The sequence below is a fragment of the Natator depressus genome, chromosome 1, assembly GCF_965152275.1.
Source record: "Natator depressus isolate rNatDep1 chromosome 1, rNatDep2.hap1, whole genome shotgun sequence".
NCBI classification, from domain to species: Eukaryota; Metazoa; Chordata; order Testudines; family Cheloniidae; genus Natator; species Natator depressus.
This window is the reverse complement of record NC_134234.1, coordinates 137720740-137737914: the sequence shown is the minus strand read 5'-3', so window position 1 is coordinate 137737914 and position 17175 is coordinate 137720740. Positions and strand designations below refer to the sequence as shown.

The following is a 17175-nucleotide window of genomic DNA, read 5'->3' as shown; positions in this document are numbered from 1 at the left end:
AAGCTCCCATGGGCCGGGAACGGGGAACCACGGCCAATGGGAGCTTCGGGGGAGGTACCCACAGGCAAGAGCAGTGCACCGAGCCCTCTGCCCCCCCGCCCCCAGGGGCCACAGTGATGTGGTGCCAGCCGCTTCCTGGAGTGGCACGGGGCCGGGGCAGAGACCAGGGCAGGCAGGCAGGGAGCCTGCCCTGGCCCTGGCGCGTGCCACTGCCACCCTGGAGCCGCTCCAGGTAAGTGGCACCAGGCCGGAGCCCGCACCCTGAACTCCTCCTGCACCCCAACCCCCTGCCCTGAGCCCCCTCCCGCATTGTGCACCCCCTCTTGCACCCCAACCCCCTGCCCTGAGCCCCCTCGTACACCCCGCACCCCTTCTCTGCCCCAACCCCTTGCCCTGAGCCCCTTCTTGCACACTGCACCTCCTCCCACACCCCACACTCCCTCCTGCACCCCTACCCCCTGCCCCAGCTCTACATTCATGGCCCTGCATGCAATTTCCCCACCCAGATGTGGCCATCAGGCCAAAAATTTGCCCACCTCTGTTTTAAACAGACAGTAAAATAGTGTTATATTTAAAAATAAGGATAAAAAGGAAACAATAGAAAGCATATGTAAGTATTGAGGGAGCACTGTAATAGGTTCAAAGTTAGATGTATTACACAATACAATACAATATGAAAATTAAAACTAAGGAAACTAAAATTGACAGATTCATAATTAAGAGGGATTTTGAAGAGCCAAGACATAAAAACAAATAAGAGATTTGTTAGGTATATTGGCAGCAGAAAACCTCTTGATGGGTCCACTGGACTATTGGGAAGTAAAGATAGAAATTAAAGAGTGTGAGGACTTTTCAGAGAAACTAAATGATGTCTTTGGATCATTACTGATTCAAAGAAATAATTTAGCTTCTCTGCAAAGACCACACAGTCCGCTGGGAAGATATCTTTTTCCCTTTAGTAACGTTTTTTCAAAGATTGTGAAGTAAAAAAGGAAGGTGCGATGAAAAACTGATAAATTAAAGAACAAGGACCAGTTGGTGTACATCCAAGAGCTCTGAATGAAATATCTGAGCATCTATTAGAAGTATAAAATCTCTCATTAAAATTAGCTACTCCAAGTGAAGTTAACAAATGTACTCATTTTTAAAAAAGGATCTAAAGGTCAACTTGGAATTGCAGACCAATAGGCCTTACTTCAGTACCAGGAACAGAGGTTGAAAGATGGATTAGAAAAATACTTATAGAACACTTAGATGAAAGTGATATGATATGGACAAACAAGCATGGCTTCTGGAAAGGAAAATGGTACTTCTCTAAGCTACTTTGAGCGTGTCAACAAAAGAATGGATAAAGGAGTATTTGTTGGCACATATTTGGATTTTCAAAAATCAAAAAGTTTTGTTAAGGAAATTATCTAGTCATGCATTGAGAGGGAAAGTACCATCATGTTCCCCTGGTACAGAGCTGCCCTAAAGATGACATAGCAAGCTGTATATGGTGAGCCTTGAGTGGTGCACAGCTGATGTAGCGACTCTTATATGACACTCCCTATGGCTAGAGCAGTCCCAGTAAATCATGGCTGGTCTAAGAGCCTTTGGAGCCATTGGCTGATGGTTTTAAATTAGAGTAGCCTAAAGGCTGCTCTAATTTACACTGACACTGGACCAGTGCCTAGACTTCCCTATTCCCTTCAGCAACACCCCAACTGGTCACAAGGGGGGACTCATATAGGAGTCACTACATCATCAGTATGCCACTAGAAGATTCCCCCTAAACTAGCCTGAAACATATAGAGCAGATTAAAATTGGGGAAGCAGTATAAAGCTGTCCTTATGCAGCTCAAGGTCTGGGTCACTGTGTGTGCAGTCTAGTTTCTCTGGGTCTCTAATATTTTTTGCTGGCCATCTCTGAACTCCATTTCTCCTGTATCATTTTCAAGATAGAAAAACTAAAGATATTGGGAATATTTAGTTTAGGTAGGAAATGAATAAGCATGGCAAAAGAATACAGAATAATGAATGGTACAGAGAAGGTAGATTCAATCCTCTTATTTATCTTCTCACATAATATAAAACAAGTGAAATGTATAGTTCTCAAAATGGTTCTAAATCAAGCAGTTAACCATGAACATTATTATTAACTTTGTTTGTCTTTTTGTATTTAGTTTTCTACATGGGCTCTGTAAAATTTCAGTACAGTGAAAAAAGCAATAATACTTCTGTAAGTGTTGAAATAGTAAGTCCTAAGAATTTTTTTATCCATTCTCCAGTCTATCCATTTAAATTAATCTTATCCTAATATGATTTTTAAAATGTTTTGTAAATTGTTAACTCTTGTATCACAATTTGCTTCACAATCTCTAATGGTTCGTTTGGTACCATATCTATGTAATAGATGCCCAATGTCCCTTTCAGAAAAATGTCCGCTATGTGCAGTAAACCTAGAAATATTAGTTGTTGATGTGATGCTTCCCAGGGGTACCCAGGGCTGTGGTGCACCTTGCCATGACCTGCCTTTAGCATGAGGAAGTCTTGTCTGTGCCTGTTGTGTATCAGCTCCCTTTCTCCACTGACCATGGGCAGCACAAGTGCTCCCCATGAGGCTTCACAGACCCTGCTGTTAATTTACAGGTTAGCAAATGTTACACCTCAGCCCTCAAGTGTCTCCCTGAAGTATCCAGCCTCAGTCCACTGCTTTCAAAGAAACAGTACACCCCAGCTTACCAGTTCCACCTCAGATCACCACTACACTTAGTACAGAGCAGTAAGATAAGTTTGTAGTGAAATCAAGTATAAGTTTATTTAACAAAGCATAGTGATTCAAGTAATAGCAAGTAGAAGTGTTGGAAACAAATATTTACATATAAAATAAAGTAACCCACATTCTAGACTAACCAAGTATTGATCACCCAAAGTCCTTCAATGGTTTAGAGCCAGGCTTGGATGACCCTCCTTACACGAAACAAGCATGCTGTCAGCTTGCTTTCTCAGTGAAGGACTCAGTGTGGTTTTTTGAGATATACCAGTCCTATCATTCGTCTTTATTCATAAATAGGACCCCCTGTTGTTTGTTTATTCCTGTAGATTTCCTCTCTTGTAGATTTCACAATCTCATCTTTTGCCTGTGGCTCAGTATGCAAACAGACCTACACTGGGAGGTGTACAACAGAAAAATGGCCAGACAGAGTGATAGGTGTCTGTTACCTCCCGCCTGAAAGGAAAGTTTCTGGGATATATCACCTCCTGGTGAGAGGGGCAGTGGGCATCCACAGTGGGTCCAGGCTGTGGCCCTGCCCATGCTCCCCCCTGAAGCCAGTGGAGGCTCAGCTCCAGCCGCGGCCTGGAGCTCAGGCTCAGCCAGTGGCTAGGGCAGCCAGGGGCAGCTCAGGCCAGCTGGCGGGTGTCGGGCCCACTATTGTGGCCCAGGGCAGCCAGCGGGGGTTGGACCAGCCAGGGTGGCCCTGGGCAGCTCAGGTATCAGGGACGCCGGTGGTGGTTACGCCAACCGCCTTGGTCCGAGGCAGCTCAGGGGTCAGGCCCACAAGTGGGGTTCGGGCCAGCTGGGGCAGCTCGGGCTGGCATAGCTGGCATGGCTTGGGCTGGCCCAGGGGTTGGGTCAGGCTGGCCAGGGTCAGGCTGCCCGGGGTGGCTTGGGCAGTCCAGGAGTCAGGCCTGCCAGTGTGGCCTGGGGCGGCCAGTGGGGGTTGGGCCAGCCAGGGTGGCCTGGGGTAGCTCAGGTCTCGGGCCTGCTGGCAGGGGTTGGGCCAGCTGGGAGGCCGGAGCAGCTGGGGTGTGCCAGTTAGCACAGCTTGGGCTGTGGGATGCTTGGGACTCCAGCTGTGGGGAGAGTAGGGACTCGGCGGGGGGAGAGAGGGCCTCAGGTGGAAGGGATGGGGCCAGCGGGCTAGCCTCCCCAAAGGGCGGGTTCACCCGCTGCCCATACCTGGTGACCTCCCTTAACTCCAAGACCTTAAGAACATTGTTTTCCGTATAGTTATATAATTCCTTAAATATTCTTAAATATTCCTTAAATATTTTCACTCCATGCATCTGAAGAAGTGGGTTTTTTACCCACGAAAGCTTATGCCCAAACAAATCTGTTAGTCTTTAAGGTGCCACCAGACTCCTTGTTGTTTTTGTGGATACAGACTAACATGGCTACCCCTGTGATACAATGATTATGAATACCAGTGGGTTACTGGTTTTCGGTAGACACCTCACCTGCCACCCTTCAGTGAACTATCATGCATATATCTGGCCCAGGGGATCCCTCAAAAATCCTATATACCCCCTGTGCTCTCTGCCAACTGGCATCCAGTGGTTCCTGGGTCACAGCTGTTAAGATTTCTGTTAAATCATGTTTTACAGTATGCTCATGATGAGTGCTTTTAACCTTTGCAATTTCAGACTGTTGGGTTGAGTAAGATGTACATTTTAAAAAAATTCTATAAGAATTGTATTTTTAATTATTATTTGAATCTGTGTTTCTAACAGATTGATGATCTAACCAGCAGCCATAAAGTTACAAAATTAATTCCATTTACCACACCTAATCTACAAGAATCAAAGTAAGTAACTTATAATTATCATCATAAGTTGACTCTTCCAATTCTGCTGAATACTGGTTGTATTTAAGATTAAGTGAGAACTGTTATGTCATCAGTAGGTTTTTCTCTTCTCATTATTCCTGTATTTATTCTAGAATGAATAGTAGTTTAAGGAATGTATACGGAATTTCAGTATTTTCTCACAGCATGAGTAAAATTTACATTGCTTAGACTATTCTTAGTTTTAGTTTTATGTATTGGTGTTTTGATATTTTACAAATAGTATTATTTGCTATCCTTATTTAGACTCTTATCCTGCAACTTCAGTGGTGCTCCTTATTTAGACTCTTATCCTGCAAATGCAGGGGTCTATCTTCATGGAGTCCTTTGCAGGATCAGTGCCTTAGTAAGAAAATAACAAAGTATGTTGAAGCTGTGTAAAATTCACCATGTGTACTGACAGGCTGATTAAAGGGAAAAAATCTGATCACTTGTATGTTATCAGTTGTGAATTCAAATGTGGGTGTTCATCAGGAAAACCCAGTTTTGGTCTCATTCTGCTTAGAAAATGAAATATTATTGTGCTTATGATTGCCTACATGAATTTGTCACGTTCACCTTGTTCTGTTTTGGACTCTGGTGCCACTTCTTCTTTCATAATATTCCGAAGATATGTACTTTGCTTTCTTTGCAAACATCCAAAACTCTTGGTTGGGCAAAACAAAGCTGATAAGATCATTTTCCTAGCCATTACTCTACTCAAATTCCCCCCCTCTTTGACTCTCTCTGCTGGCTCTTCCTGTTTCACTGCATCAAATTCAAAGTTGGAATAGCATGGGTTTGAGCAAGGTTGAAGTGGTAAGCTAGAGACTGGAATTCAGAAAAATTCCCTTGCAAGTTGGTGCTTATTCTATAGTTGAAAGACAGATCTTGTTTACAGAAGGAGCCTACATGACTCTTCTGTTCCCACGCCCTGCTTCAATTACAAGTTCTGACTGTGTTCCACATACTTGCTCGTTAGCAGAACATGAGTCAGAAATTGTCTATTGCTCAATATTAAATTACTTTAAAATAAGTGAATTGACGATAATAAAATAAGTTTGTGGGTGTGATGACAGAGGATTAAACTTAAATTCCTCTGACATTGTCAAGTAGCAAACAGGAATTATAGGGCTTCATCCAAAATGCCAACCAATTCTTTTGTTAACAAATACTGTTTACTACAATATTAGAAATTTGCACCATTAAAGTAATTATACTTTAATTATATGATTTTGAGTTAGCATGTTAGGAAATCATTGCCAAGTAAATTTCAAAGAACATTTCAAGAAATATTATATATCTTAACATTCTTTTAGTTCCTACCATTTTAACTTCTGTTAATATCTTCTTTATAAACATAAGTAGAATCCACCATTTATAGTTAACCTTTGCTTTTAAAGAATTTCAGAATTCAACAAAACATTGCAAGAACGAAGTGAGGTAAGCACTTTTATTTGTGTGCTTATTTGTTGCTATAGCCATTTGGAAAAGTGAACTTCCTATTTATTTCTGACATTCTCAGTATCTGATGATCAAACATATTTTCTACTGAAAGAATAATTAAATTTTATTTTATTTTTCCTTACAGTCTTCTGTTATGGAGTGTGCTGCAGAAAACCAAAGGTCTGCCATGTTAAAATTTTAAATAATAATTTTACCCCCTAAGATCCTGCACTGTATTGTGTACAAAAAATGGATATGTAGTAGAACTGAGCCAAACTAGCTAGGAAGTCAGCCTCTGCCTGACCTCTATGTCATTTGTGGGACCCAACCAGTTGCCCCCCTCATACAAATGAAGGTAGAGACTAGAAAGTCAGATGTGGGGCTGATCCTGCCTCAATTGAAGTAAATGGAAACAGGATTGAGGCCCCATGTATACAGACTCAGGGACAGACAGAGAGACCCTGGATCAAATCCTAGTCCCATTGAACTCACCTTGGATTTGTCCCAAAGTGTCAGAGAAGGGAGGAAGATTGGCCAGAGTACATCTTTAGGGACCATTACCAGTTAGTGCAGGTTAGGATAGCTGCCAGGATAGGCTAATTTTCAACATGGTGTGTAATAGGGCAGAGGATCAAGGAACTGTAACTAGCTCCTTGACAGCTTCCTCCCCCCACCCCCGCCCCGCTCCTGCCGCAGCTTTGCTCATGCAACATAAAATGCCCAGACCAGCAGGGAGGAAGACCAAAGGGGTGGCACTCAGGATAGAACAGGACATTTGTCCCACCCCCCTGATGCCCAATTTGCCAGTTTGTAGGGGGATAGCTGATTGTTTTGGTCACCCACACCTATCCCCAGCCCTGGGTTATAATGCCTCTTCCCTGGGCATGGGCACCATCTTTGCTGGCACTTAATGACTTTCCAGTCTCCCTCTCTGTGAGTTATTGGTCTTGAAGTAGGGTTGCCAATTTTGGTTGGATGTATTCCTGGAGGTTTCATCAGATGACAATCTTTAATTAAAGATTAATCTTTAATTTCTGGAGACTCCAGAACAATCCTGGAGGGTTGGCAACCATATCTTGAAGGTGGCATAATTTTGTCTTATGTACTGTGGCAGTATTTCCCAAACTTGGGCCGCCGCTTGTTCAGGGAAAGCCCCTGGTGGGCCAGGCGGTTTGTTTACCTGCCGTGTCCGCAGGTTCGGCTGATCGCGGCTCCCACTGGCCGCGGTTCGCCACTGCAGGCTAATGGGGGCTGCAGGAAACGGTGCGGGCTGAGGGACGTACCGGCCGCCGCTTCCAGCAGCCCCCATTGGCCTGCAGTGGTGAACCGCGGCCAGTGGGAGCCGCAATCACCCGAACCTGCAGATGCGGCAGGTAAACAAACCAGCCCGGCCCGCCAGGGGCTTTCCCTGAACAAGCGGCGTTCCAAGTTTGGGAAACACTGTACTGTGGGCCTAGCCAGAATGCTCCTCTGTGGGATCTGGAAGGAGTTTTCCCTCCAGGCAGAACTGGTTGATGTCCTGAGAAATTTTTGACTTTTTCATATCTCCTGGGAGGCCTGGATTGGTAGGAAGGACATTTGAATTGTTTCCAATGTTGCTCAGTGTGAGGTAGGGTAGTTGCTGACTGGCATGCTCCTGGGGGATATCTGATTTTGGAAGGGAAGTCTCTTAAATCTAGTGCAGACCAAAGAATTTCTAGTCTCTACCTTCATTTGTATGAGGGGGGCAACTGGTTGGGTCCCACAAATGACATAGAGGTCAGGCAGAGGCTGACTGATTTCTTGTTTGGGGTTATGATGTAAAGCCACGACCTCTTACACTGGCCCCTCATTTCGAGTGGTAAGATTTGGGGGTACTGATCTCATCAGTATTCCTTTGGCTAAACAGAAGTTTCAGCTTGTCACTTAAACTCAGTCACTATGTTGTGTCTTCATTCATCTACTTGTCTGTCTTAACTGAGTGCCGTGGAGAATCTGGCCTTAAGACTTAGTTGGTGTCTGTGGAACAAGGAGAGAGTAAACCAGTACAAAGTGATATTTTCTTTCTCTCTATTTTTAAATTGAAAAGGGTAGGTTGTTAGCATAATAATATTCCTCAGATTTGAAAATAGGTTGGGAAAATGGTACTTGAATTCAGATATTGGCAGTATTTCTGTATACAGCATCCAAAGTTAAATCTGTTTCTTGTTTACAATTCATTTTCTTCTCATTGCAGTATATCAGTCTGCAAGTTTATAATAAAGCTGGCCAAGACTGTTAATATAAGTAGTTTAATAGCACATTTAAAAGACAGAGCAGAAATATACCAAATTGGTAAGTTGTATTTAATATTTAATATATTTTTATTACAGTGTCCCCCTTCAGTCTAAGGATAATAATTTTAAAGATGGCCCTGTAAATGGTTTAACAGAAAATATATTTTTAAAATAAATAAAAGAGTTTATTACAGTTAGTTGCAGGTACAGTATATGTGAAGTATCTCTCTGCCATGTTTCATATTTTGGATATTTAGATATGGAAATGTATTTAGTGTTTGTATTTATTGGGGAGATTTTCTGTTAGAAAAACTGCTGATTAAGTTTATACAACAAATTAATGAAGGACAGGCTGCCACACTACTTGATAAGGTACAGGTATTTTTATGGTAGTGGGTCATGCTATCTTTTTTTAAAATCACAAGTCATGAAGTTGTTCATTCTACACTCCATTTGTTTGCACACGCCAAAAGAGCCATCTCCACTGTCTGTAACAGCTTGTGCCACTCCGCAAAGATGTGTCAAGTTGCAGTGGGGGACGTTTAGGTTGGATATTAGGAAAAACTTTTTCACTAGGAAGGTGGTGAAACACTGGAATGCGTTACCTAGGGAGGTGGTGGAATCTCCTTCCTTAGAAGTTTTAAGGTCAGGCTTGACAAAGCCCTGGCTGGGATGATTTAGTTGGGGATTGGTCCTGCTTTGAGCAGGGGGTTGGACTAGATGACCTCTTGAGGTCCCTTCCAACCCTGATATTCTATGATTCTATGATGGTGTACTAATATTTATATTGATTTATTACATGATTATGAATGTGAAAAAAACACAGACACAGACTATCTCAAAATGTTTTATGGAATTTAAACGGTCAAAATTATGATTTTCAACAATTGTATATAATGGTTATGAGTGCTACTGGACAAATCAGGATAATGTTTTTTTGTGTCTTTGTCACCATAGAACAGTGCTTCTGTTCAGCTCTGCAATCTTGGCCATCAGCTGCTGAAGAGTTACAAATATTGCAATGGTAAGTATAAATAGCAAAAGCTTGCTTTCCTATTTAAGGAATATTCTGATTTTTAGTCTGGGATGCATTAGCAAATATCCCAGCCACAACATAACAATTGGGAAGGGAATCTCCATAAGTAAAACCCATTGGAATTTTCCTCTCCTTTTAGCTCTCTCATGTGGGTTTTCCCACATGCTATAAGGTCCAAAGTCCAGATATCATCCACAAAGTAGGCACCCAATGTAGTATTGCTATTACAATACCTACATTACTGGTGAGCATTTAACAAAATAAAATTCAGAATTTGTATCCTCAAAGTGTGACAAATTAACAATATTTGTTGCCAGAGTACCACACTCATCTGATCTGATGCACTATTGTAATGATGTCATTTAAAAGTTTCCTCTAGTGAAGCCTTATTAAATTGTGTTCTTTAATATATAAACAATGCTAAGATTGCCACAACTTTCATACCATTCTTTTATTTTTCTATAGTGATGGACAAGACAGAGTTGTATGTGCTGCCCTTAGCAAACTTGGCCCTCCAGCTTCTCCTGCTGCTGCTTCCAGTAAAATTTCTTTTGACATTCATCCTCATGATATTCATCCCCCCAAACATACCACTGTTTTTAATCCTCATCTTTCAACCAAAACTAGTACTACAAATCACCTTTTGACCAAACTTATTGCTACGCATTCCACCACACCTACCACAATTCCCCCTGCTACTCCTTCTCCTGCACACACCACTACAATTCCTCCTGCTACATCTTCTCCTACAAGTACCATTACAATTCTCCCTGCTATGCATTTCACCACATCTATCTCCAAATCTACCACAATTTCTCTTCCTACGTCTCCAACCAAACCTGCTACTGTAGTTCCTTCTGCCATTTCTTCGACCAAACCTATAAATGTGGCTCCTGCTCCTTCCGCTGAACCTACTGTCCTCTCTCCTCCTGGTATTCATTCGACCACTGATAGCCAAGCTACCAGGGCCAACGGTACAACAGGTAAATATGACAAGCTGATAGATTGCATCTTTTGTCTGAGGGAGTTTTTCCCCTCACAGAACTAAGATCTTACCTGTTTAATAAAGTTTCAAAACTGCTTTAAGTAACATAGTTGTGAAAGAGCCTTGTTCTGTTAAGAGTCTTAAGCAAACCTAATAGAGTACAGTACTCTCTTTGGGACAGGTTCTACCACCCTTACTCATGTTGCCTAGTGCCTCACTCTATTGTTATCAATGAGTAGACTCATTGATAACAATAGGAGTTAAGGCTTTATGTGACTTGTTTCTAGCACCACACACTGGATAGGCAAAATGCAATAAACAAATAAGAGAGTGACAGAACTGGTCAGAAAAGTCTTGAAATAAGTTTGAATTTAAAATAAGTCTTCATGATTTTAGAGGCTTTTATGCTTCAGTGAAAAAAACATAGCAAAAAAACAGAAGACGGATGGGAGTGGGAAAAAGAATATAGTCGCAGGATTGAAAATAAATGTATTCTTCAGATAAATTACCAAGTGCTTTCATATATTTCTTTCTTTCCTTTAAAAGAAAGAGATTCGGAGTCATGGCAAAGAATTCGCAGTTGCTGTCATAAAAAAGAGCTTTGTGGAAACAAAGCAGAATTATCCATCAATACTAGATCCTCCTTAAAAAGTTGTAACTGGGTGGGAATATCCTCTGAGATTTTAGATATTTACATTTGTGTATGTTGTCTCTGAAATCCCTACTCTAGATCTTATCCTACTCCCACTGAAGTCAAAGATAAAACTTCCAGAAAATAGTTAATTAGAATGTCATTAAAGGCCAGACATATCATCATCAAATGTGCCTGGTCTACTGAGGACCACTGTGCCAGCCAGAGTGACCATGGCTGATGGTATCATACCAGATATTGTAGCGAGAAGTTCCCAGATCTGACTCAGTCCTGTGAATCCATGAATCTCTGGGGTGGCCCCTCAGGCAACATCAGGTAGGGTCCAGGCATACACCCCTTTGTGTGTCGATGGAGAGTTTGAGAGCACGGTATGCTGGGATATTTTTGTCCATCCCGGCGACATGGCAGAGGAGCATGCAATGGTGATTTTGAATGCAGTGAGTGACTGGTGGAAGGGCAGATCTCTGCAAGATTATGGCATTTTGCACAAGTCAAACCACTTTATGCTCAGGATTTGGTGATGACAGTGCATATGGAATGCCTCAAGCTGCTCCAACTCTGCCTGTAAGAGAGTCCAAGTTTCTGACCAATATAGCAGTATGGCAGTACACAAGTTTGATAGATCCTGAACTTTGTCTCAGCACAGAGATGTTTTTGCATCTATAGGCAAGGCATGGACTTCATGCAGGAGATGGTGAGTCCTATTTGTCAGAGGACATCTGGTTTGCTCTGATGGTTTGAACTCTGCTTGCGGCCTAGGTAGATGAACTTATAGGCGCTGTCCATGGTGCTTGACCCCACCTTTATTGAGGATTCTGGTGGTCCAGCTCCAAGGTTCTGGACATTGGTCTTCTGCCATGAGACATTCAACTCCATGGTGTGGGCAGCATCTCAGAAACTTTGAAGAGCAGGGTGGAAATTCTCTGGCCTCCCCACAAATAGGGCAGCATCATAGGTATACTCTTGGTCAATGAACGTGGCTTGACCAACCTTGATTCTGATATTTGGAGTGGGAAATCCTAGTATTCAGTCAATAGCTCAGAAGAAGGCTGCAAGGATGAGAACACATCTCTGCTGCACAGCTGTCACTTTACTCTTAACAAGCGCAAGAGAGTTACAGATCTTTTCAAAATAGCAAGTCCTGAGATGCATCCTCCCCTTTACTAGTCTCACTGCTCCCATCACTCTGAGATTTGTCAGCCCTTCAGACTAGGCAGAGTGCTTCCTGCCTTCCTTCTCTCCAGCCAGTCCTCCTTATGTGTAGGGCAGCCAAGATTATACCATAACTGTAAATATTTTACCAGTTAATGAATATTTTCTAACAATAGCTCTCAATTTAAGGATATAAAATTAGAATTAGCAGGCTGAAAATTAGAGACTAGTTTAAACAAAACTGGGTCCATTTACACTGGTGCTGAATTTTCATCTTCTTTATATATGTGAATAGTATAATTCCACAGTGATTTAATTAGTGATGAATGTCCACCTTCTGGGCTAGGCTTGCTGTGTGATAACAAGCTGGGTGAGGTAATATCTTTAATTGGACCAACTTCTGTTGGAGAAAGATACAAGCTTTTGATCTTACACAGAACTGCCCTTCTGATCTGAAGAAGAGCTCTGTGTAAGCTTGGAAGCTTGTCTCTTTGTCCAAGAGAAGTTATCCAATAAACAATATTACCTCATCCACCTCATCTCTCTAGTATCTTCGACAGGTCTTCAGTGACTCAGCCCTCTGGCTGAGTCACACACGCTATCTGTAGGTGGAATAGAACAAACCCCTTTCAGGGTATACAGTCTTTAAATTGTCCCGGCCCTGGTATAGGGCATATGCCTGGGGCTTCCTCCCCAGAGACATTGTCTTTCTGGAGCCCTCCCTGGTCTCAGTTCTTGCTTAGGGTATGTCTGTACTACCTGCCGGATCGGCGGGCAGCAATCGATCCAGTGGGGTCGATTTATCGTGTCTACTTTTAGATGTGATAAATTGACCCCCAAGCGCTCTCGGGAGGGGGCTCAGGGCTGGGGGTTGGAGCACGGGCTCCCACCAGGCAGCACTTACCTTGGGTGGCTCCCGGTCGGTGGTGCAGCGTGGCTAAGGCAGGCTCCCTGCCTGCCCCAACCCCACCCAGGCACATCGGCACCTCCTCCCCACCCTGCCAAGCCAGTAGTGCACCAAATGGCCATGCCGCTCCCGGTAGGGCCCATGTGACCCTGCACCCCCAGGAGGGGGCATGTGACTCCACACACTGCCCCTCTCTGCAGGATCTGCCCCCGCAGCTCCCATTGGCCACAGCTCCCCATTCCTGGCCAATGGGAGCTGCGGAGGTGGTGCTTCCAGGCAGAAGCAGAGCGCAGAGACCCCTGCCCCTCCACCCTGTGGGGCTGCTGGAGCATGCTGGCCGCTTCCAGGAGTGGTGTGGGGCCACAGCAGGCAAGGAGCCTGCCTTAGCGGCAGGCAGCCCCACTGTGCCACAGTGGCCAGAGATCACAATCGACTGGGAGAGTCTCCAGGATTGACCAGTCGATCACAATCAACGGGTTGGTGACCACTGGCCTAGACTGTAGCCATCACATAATGGCTCATTTTTTCTCCTCCAGTTTATTCCCTTTGGCATACACAATATTTTGACGGTTTTCAATTAACGTACACTATTTGTCTTCTGTCATAGGAAACATTTTGGATAATCTGTCAAATATCACACATACCACGATTAATCCCTCTGAAGTTGAGAGCATAATATCCCAAATGGAAAGTGCTCTGTCAGCCCAGAAAATAGAGCCAAAAGTTGGAAGAGAGATGATCAACACAATTAGCAGTCTCCTAAATGCTCCATATTCATTACTATCCCCAATGTCTAAAAGGTATGCATTTTTGTAAACAGACTAACTGAATGTTGTGTTTGTCATCTTGGTAAAGTAACACATTATAGGTAGCTCCTTAAATGATGGGCAAACTATCAGCCTGCACCTTTTTTCCTCACCCAAACTGAACTTTGATATCAGGCATGATTCTGATTCCACTTGTTTTACACGGATATAAATCCCTGGCCTTCCTTCTTATTTACACTGGCATAACAGAGATCAGAGAAAAGCTCCGATTGTTTTCAGAATATGCTTGGCTTGCTGTTTCACAACCTGCTTGAAAATGAAGAGAGAGGTGCATTGTAATACTAAGTATATTTTGTCTTAACAGAATAATAAAAATAGTGGATGCCATTGGCTTAAAACTGAACTTTTCAACAGAATCCATTAATTTTACCTCCCCGGCCTTGGCTCTAGCAGTCACCAAAGTCAACAGCAGCAACTTCAGCAAAATGTCATTCGCTGTCCAAGATTCATCAGATCTTCAGGTAAAGCCACCTATGATTTTAATCCTTAAAAATTTAAATTCAAACTCTTTGTGGATAAAGTGCATTTGTTATATTAAAAAATAGAGAGAGATTTAATCAAGAGAATCTGAAATCCAGATCTCTAACACTAAACTGGGAGGAGAGGTAGATACGCAGGAGGGTAGGGATAGGATACAGAGGGCCCTAGACAAATTAGGGGATTGGGCCAAAAGAAATCTGAGGTTCAACAAGGACAAGTGCAGAGTCCTGCACTTAGGACGGAAGAATCCCCTGCACCACTACAGACTAGGGACTGAATGGCTCGGCAGCAGTTCGACAGAAAAGGACCTAGGGGTTACAGTGGACGAGAAGCTGGATATGAGTCAACAGTGTGCCCTTGTTGCCAAGAAGGCCAATGGCATTTTGGGATATATAAGTAGGGGCATTGCCAGCAGATCGAGGGACGTGATCGTTCCCCTCTATTGGACATTGGTGAGGCCTCATCTGGAGTACTGTGTCCAGTTTTGGGCCCCACACTACAAGAAGGATGTGAAAAAATTGGTAAGCGTTCAGCGGAGGGCAACAAAAATGATTAGGGGACTGGAACACATGACCTATGAAGAGAGGCTGAGGGAACTGGGATTGTTTAGTCTGCAGAAGAGAAGAATGGGGGGAGGGATTTGATAGCTGCCTTCAACTACCTGAAAGGGGGTTCCAAAGAGGCTGGATCTAGACTGTTCTCAGATGTTCTAGGTATCAGATGACAGAACAAGGAGTAATGGTGTCAAGTTGCAGTGGGGGAGGTTTAGGTTGGATATTAGGAAAAACTTTCACTAGGAGGGTGATGAAGCACTGGAATACATTACCTAGGAAGGTGGTGGAATCTCCTTCCTTAGAGGTTTTTAAGGTCAGGCTTGACAAAGCCCTGGTTGGAATGATTTAGTTGGGGATTGGCCCTACTTGGAGCAGGGGATTGGACTAGATGACCTCCTGAGGTCCCTTCCAACCCTGATATTCTATGAGTCTATGATCTGCCATATGATATTTGTTAGTCATGTCTGCTGTAATCAGGGGATCTTTATTAACTATTTTCTTCCACTAAGACTTATAGGAGAAAATTTCTGTATCCATAAGAAGCCACTGTCCTAGCAGAAGCTAACAATATTTCACTAACAAGCTGTTAGTAAGGGAACAGCCAAAACACCAGAAGGATTTGGCAAAACATCCCCCTCCTCCAGCAGCCTAAAATCATGAATAGTTTAATCACCCACCCCCAGAGCACTGAAGAATTTCAAGGAGTTTTGCCAGATGGCCTCACCTGTCAGAAGTGGTATTAGAATTACATTGGCTGCCTGGAAAAGAGCTATTAAGTTGCTTAATTGATGAATTTCATATATATTTGCCAGTTCGCCTTGCCAAGAGAAAAGTACTTGGAAAGGTTTAACACCACTTTCTCACTTAAAAGCCTATCCACCCTCCGATTTTGGGATAATTCTAAAGGGCACACTACAAACCTTTAAGACTTTGTCTGTGAGAGATGGAAAGTTCTCAACAAATATTAGAGTACTGTTTGTCTTCCCAGGCAACTGATTTGAACAATAAGTGGTACTTGTATCCCTCTAGAATATTATAAATAATGTAAAACAATCACAAGATCTAAGTTCTGCTTTGTTTTCCTTAGAATGTGTAAAGTATAAGTATGTGGTGAGACTAGGAAGGAGGTAGTAGTGGAAGCTTGACATTTGCTACTCCTGGGAGAATTCTGCGCCACTGTGGACGCACAGAATTCATGTCGTCGTCCCACCCAGTCCCGCCCCCCCACACGTTTCTTTGCTTCCCCACAAAAAATGATGGGGAAGCAAAGGAAAGCTGCATGACCAGTCATGAGCCCCTCCACAGCAGCGCAGGTGCATCATTTCGGGTGCCTGAAGCAGCTGGTGGAGAGGTAAATCACCACAAAGGGGGGCAGAACTGGGACGCCCCAGCCAGTAGCTTCTACCCTGCGCTTGGCTCAGCTGCTAGTCCACGCTGGGCTGGGGAGGACGGGACTTCTTCTTCCCCTGCAAGGAGCAGCGAGGGCTGGGTCAGACCCACCCTCAGCTGCAGGAAGGTCTGTACCCCTCCTGCTTCCTGGCCCAATGCTCCTCAGCCACGGAGGGAGGGGTCACTGTACAGGGAGCTGCTCCCCCGTCTGCCCAACCCCTGTGCATCCAGAGCCCCTCTGCATCCAGACCCCACATGTGGACTCCCGCCTCTGCACTCAGACCATCCCAGCTGAGTCCCCTGTACTCAAATTCCCAGCCTGATGGGACCCATCCCCCTGCACATAGACCACCCTGACAAGCCCTCCACATCCAGATTCCCAATCCACCGAGCCCCAACCAGCTGCACCCAGACCCCCACCCCACCAAGCCCGACTCCCCCACCAAACCCCACTCGCCCACTCCTTGTTGAATCCCAACAACTTTCACTTGGATCCCCCCTGCAGAGTCCCATTCCCCCTGTATCTGGAACCCCTTAATAAGCCCCTGTGCATCCAGATCCACCCCACACATGGACCGCCCACCGAGCCATCTGCACCCAGATTGCCCCACATAGAATCCTCTCACCCCACACTAAGCCCCTCCTCACTTAGATTCTCCCAGGCTGAGCCTGCCTTCCCCACACCTGGATTGGGGGCCAAGGTTGGTTGCGTGAGACTTTGTCCTTCTCGCTTGCTATCTTGGTGCACCTGGCATGGAGGGGCAGGGCCACAGGGTGTTTCTGGGCCAGGCCCGGCCCTTGCACTGTGTCAGGGTCTGGTGCAGCCTCACCGCCCAGTCTGTGTCCAGAGGGGTGAGGAAGCAGTGCAGGTTGATTTCCCACTTCCATACAGCCAGTGGCCTGTGC

The 17175-nt window shown here is 44.3% G+C and overlaps 1 protein-coding gene across 1 annotated transcript in view; it reads left to right on the top strand.

Annotated features, from left to right (window-relative positions):
• The window catches only part of ADGRG2 (adhesion G protein-coupled receptor G2), a 104760-nt gene that overhangs the window by 61505 nt on the left and 26080 nt on the right, over window positions 1-17175 (top strand). The window contains exons 16-24 of the mRNA XM_074967783.1: window positions 2166-2236; window positions 4495-4568; window positions 5990-6029; window positions 6178-6212; window positions 8248-8345; window positions 9245-9311; window positions 9789-10306; window positions 13627-13819; window positions 14151-14307. Of these exons, the coding sequence (XP_074823884.1) occupies window positions 2166-2236; window positions 4495-4568; window positions 5990-6029; window positions 6178-6212; window positions 8248-8345; window positions 9245-9311; window positions 9789-10306; window positions 13627-13819; window positions 14151-14307 (1253 nt within the window). The remainder of the gene's footprint in view (window positions 1-2165; window positions 2237-4494; window positions 4569-5989; window positions 6030-6177; window positions 6213-8247; window positions 8346-9244; window positions 9312-9788; window positions 10307-13626; window positions 13820-14150; window positions 14308-17175) is intronic.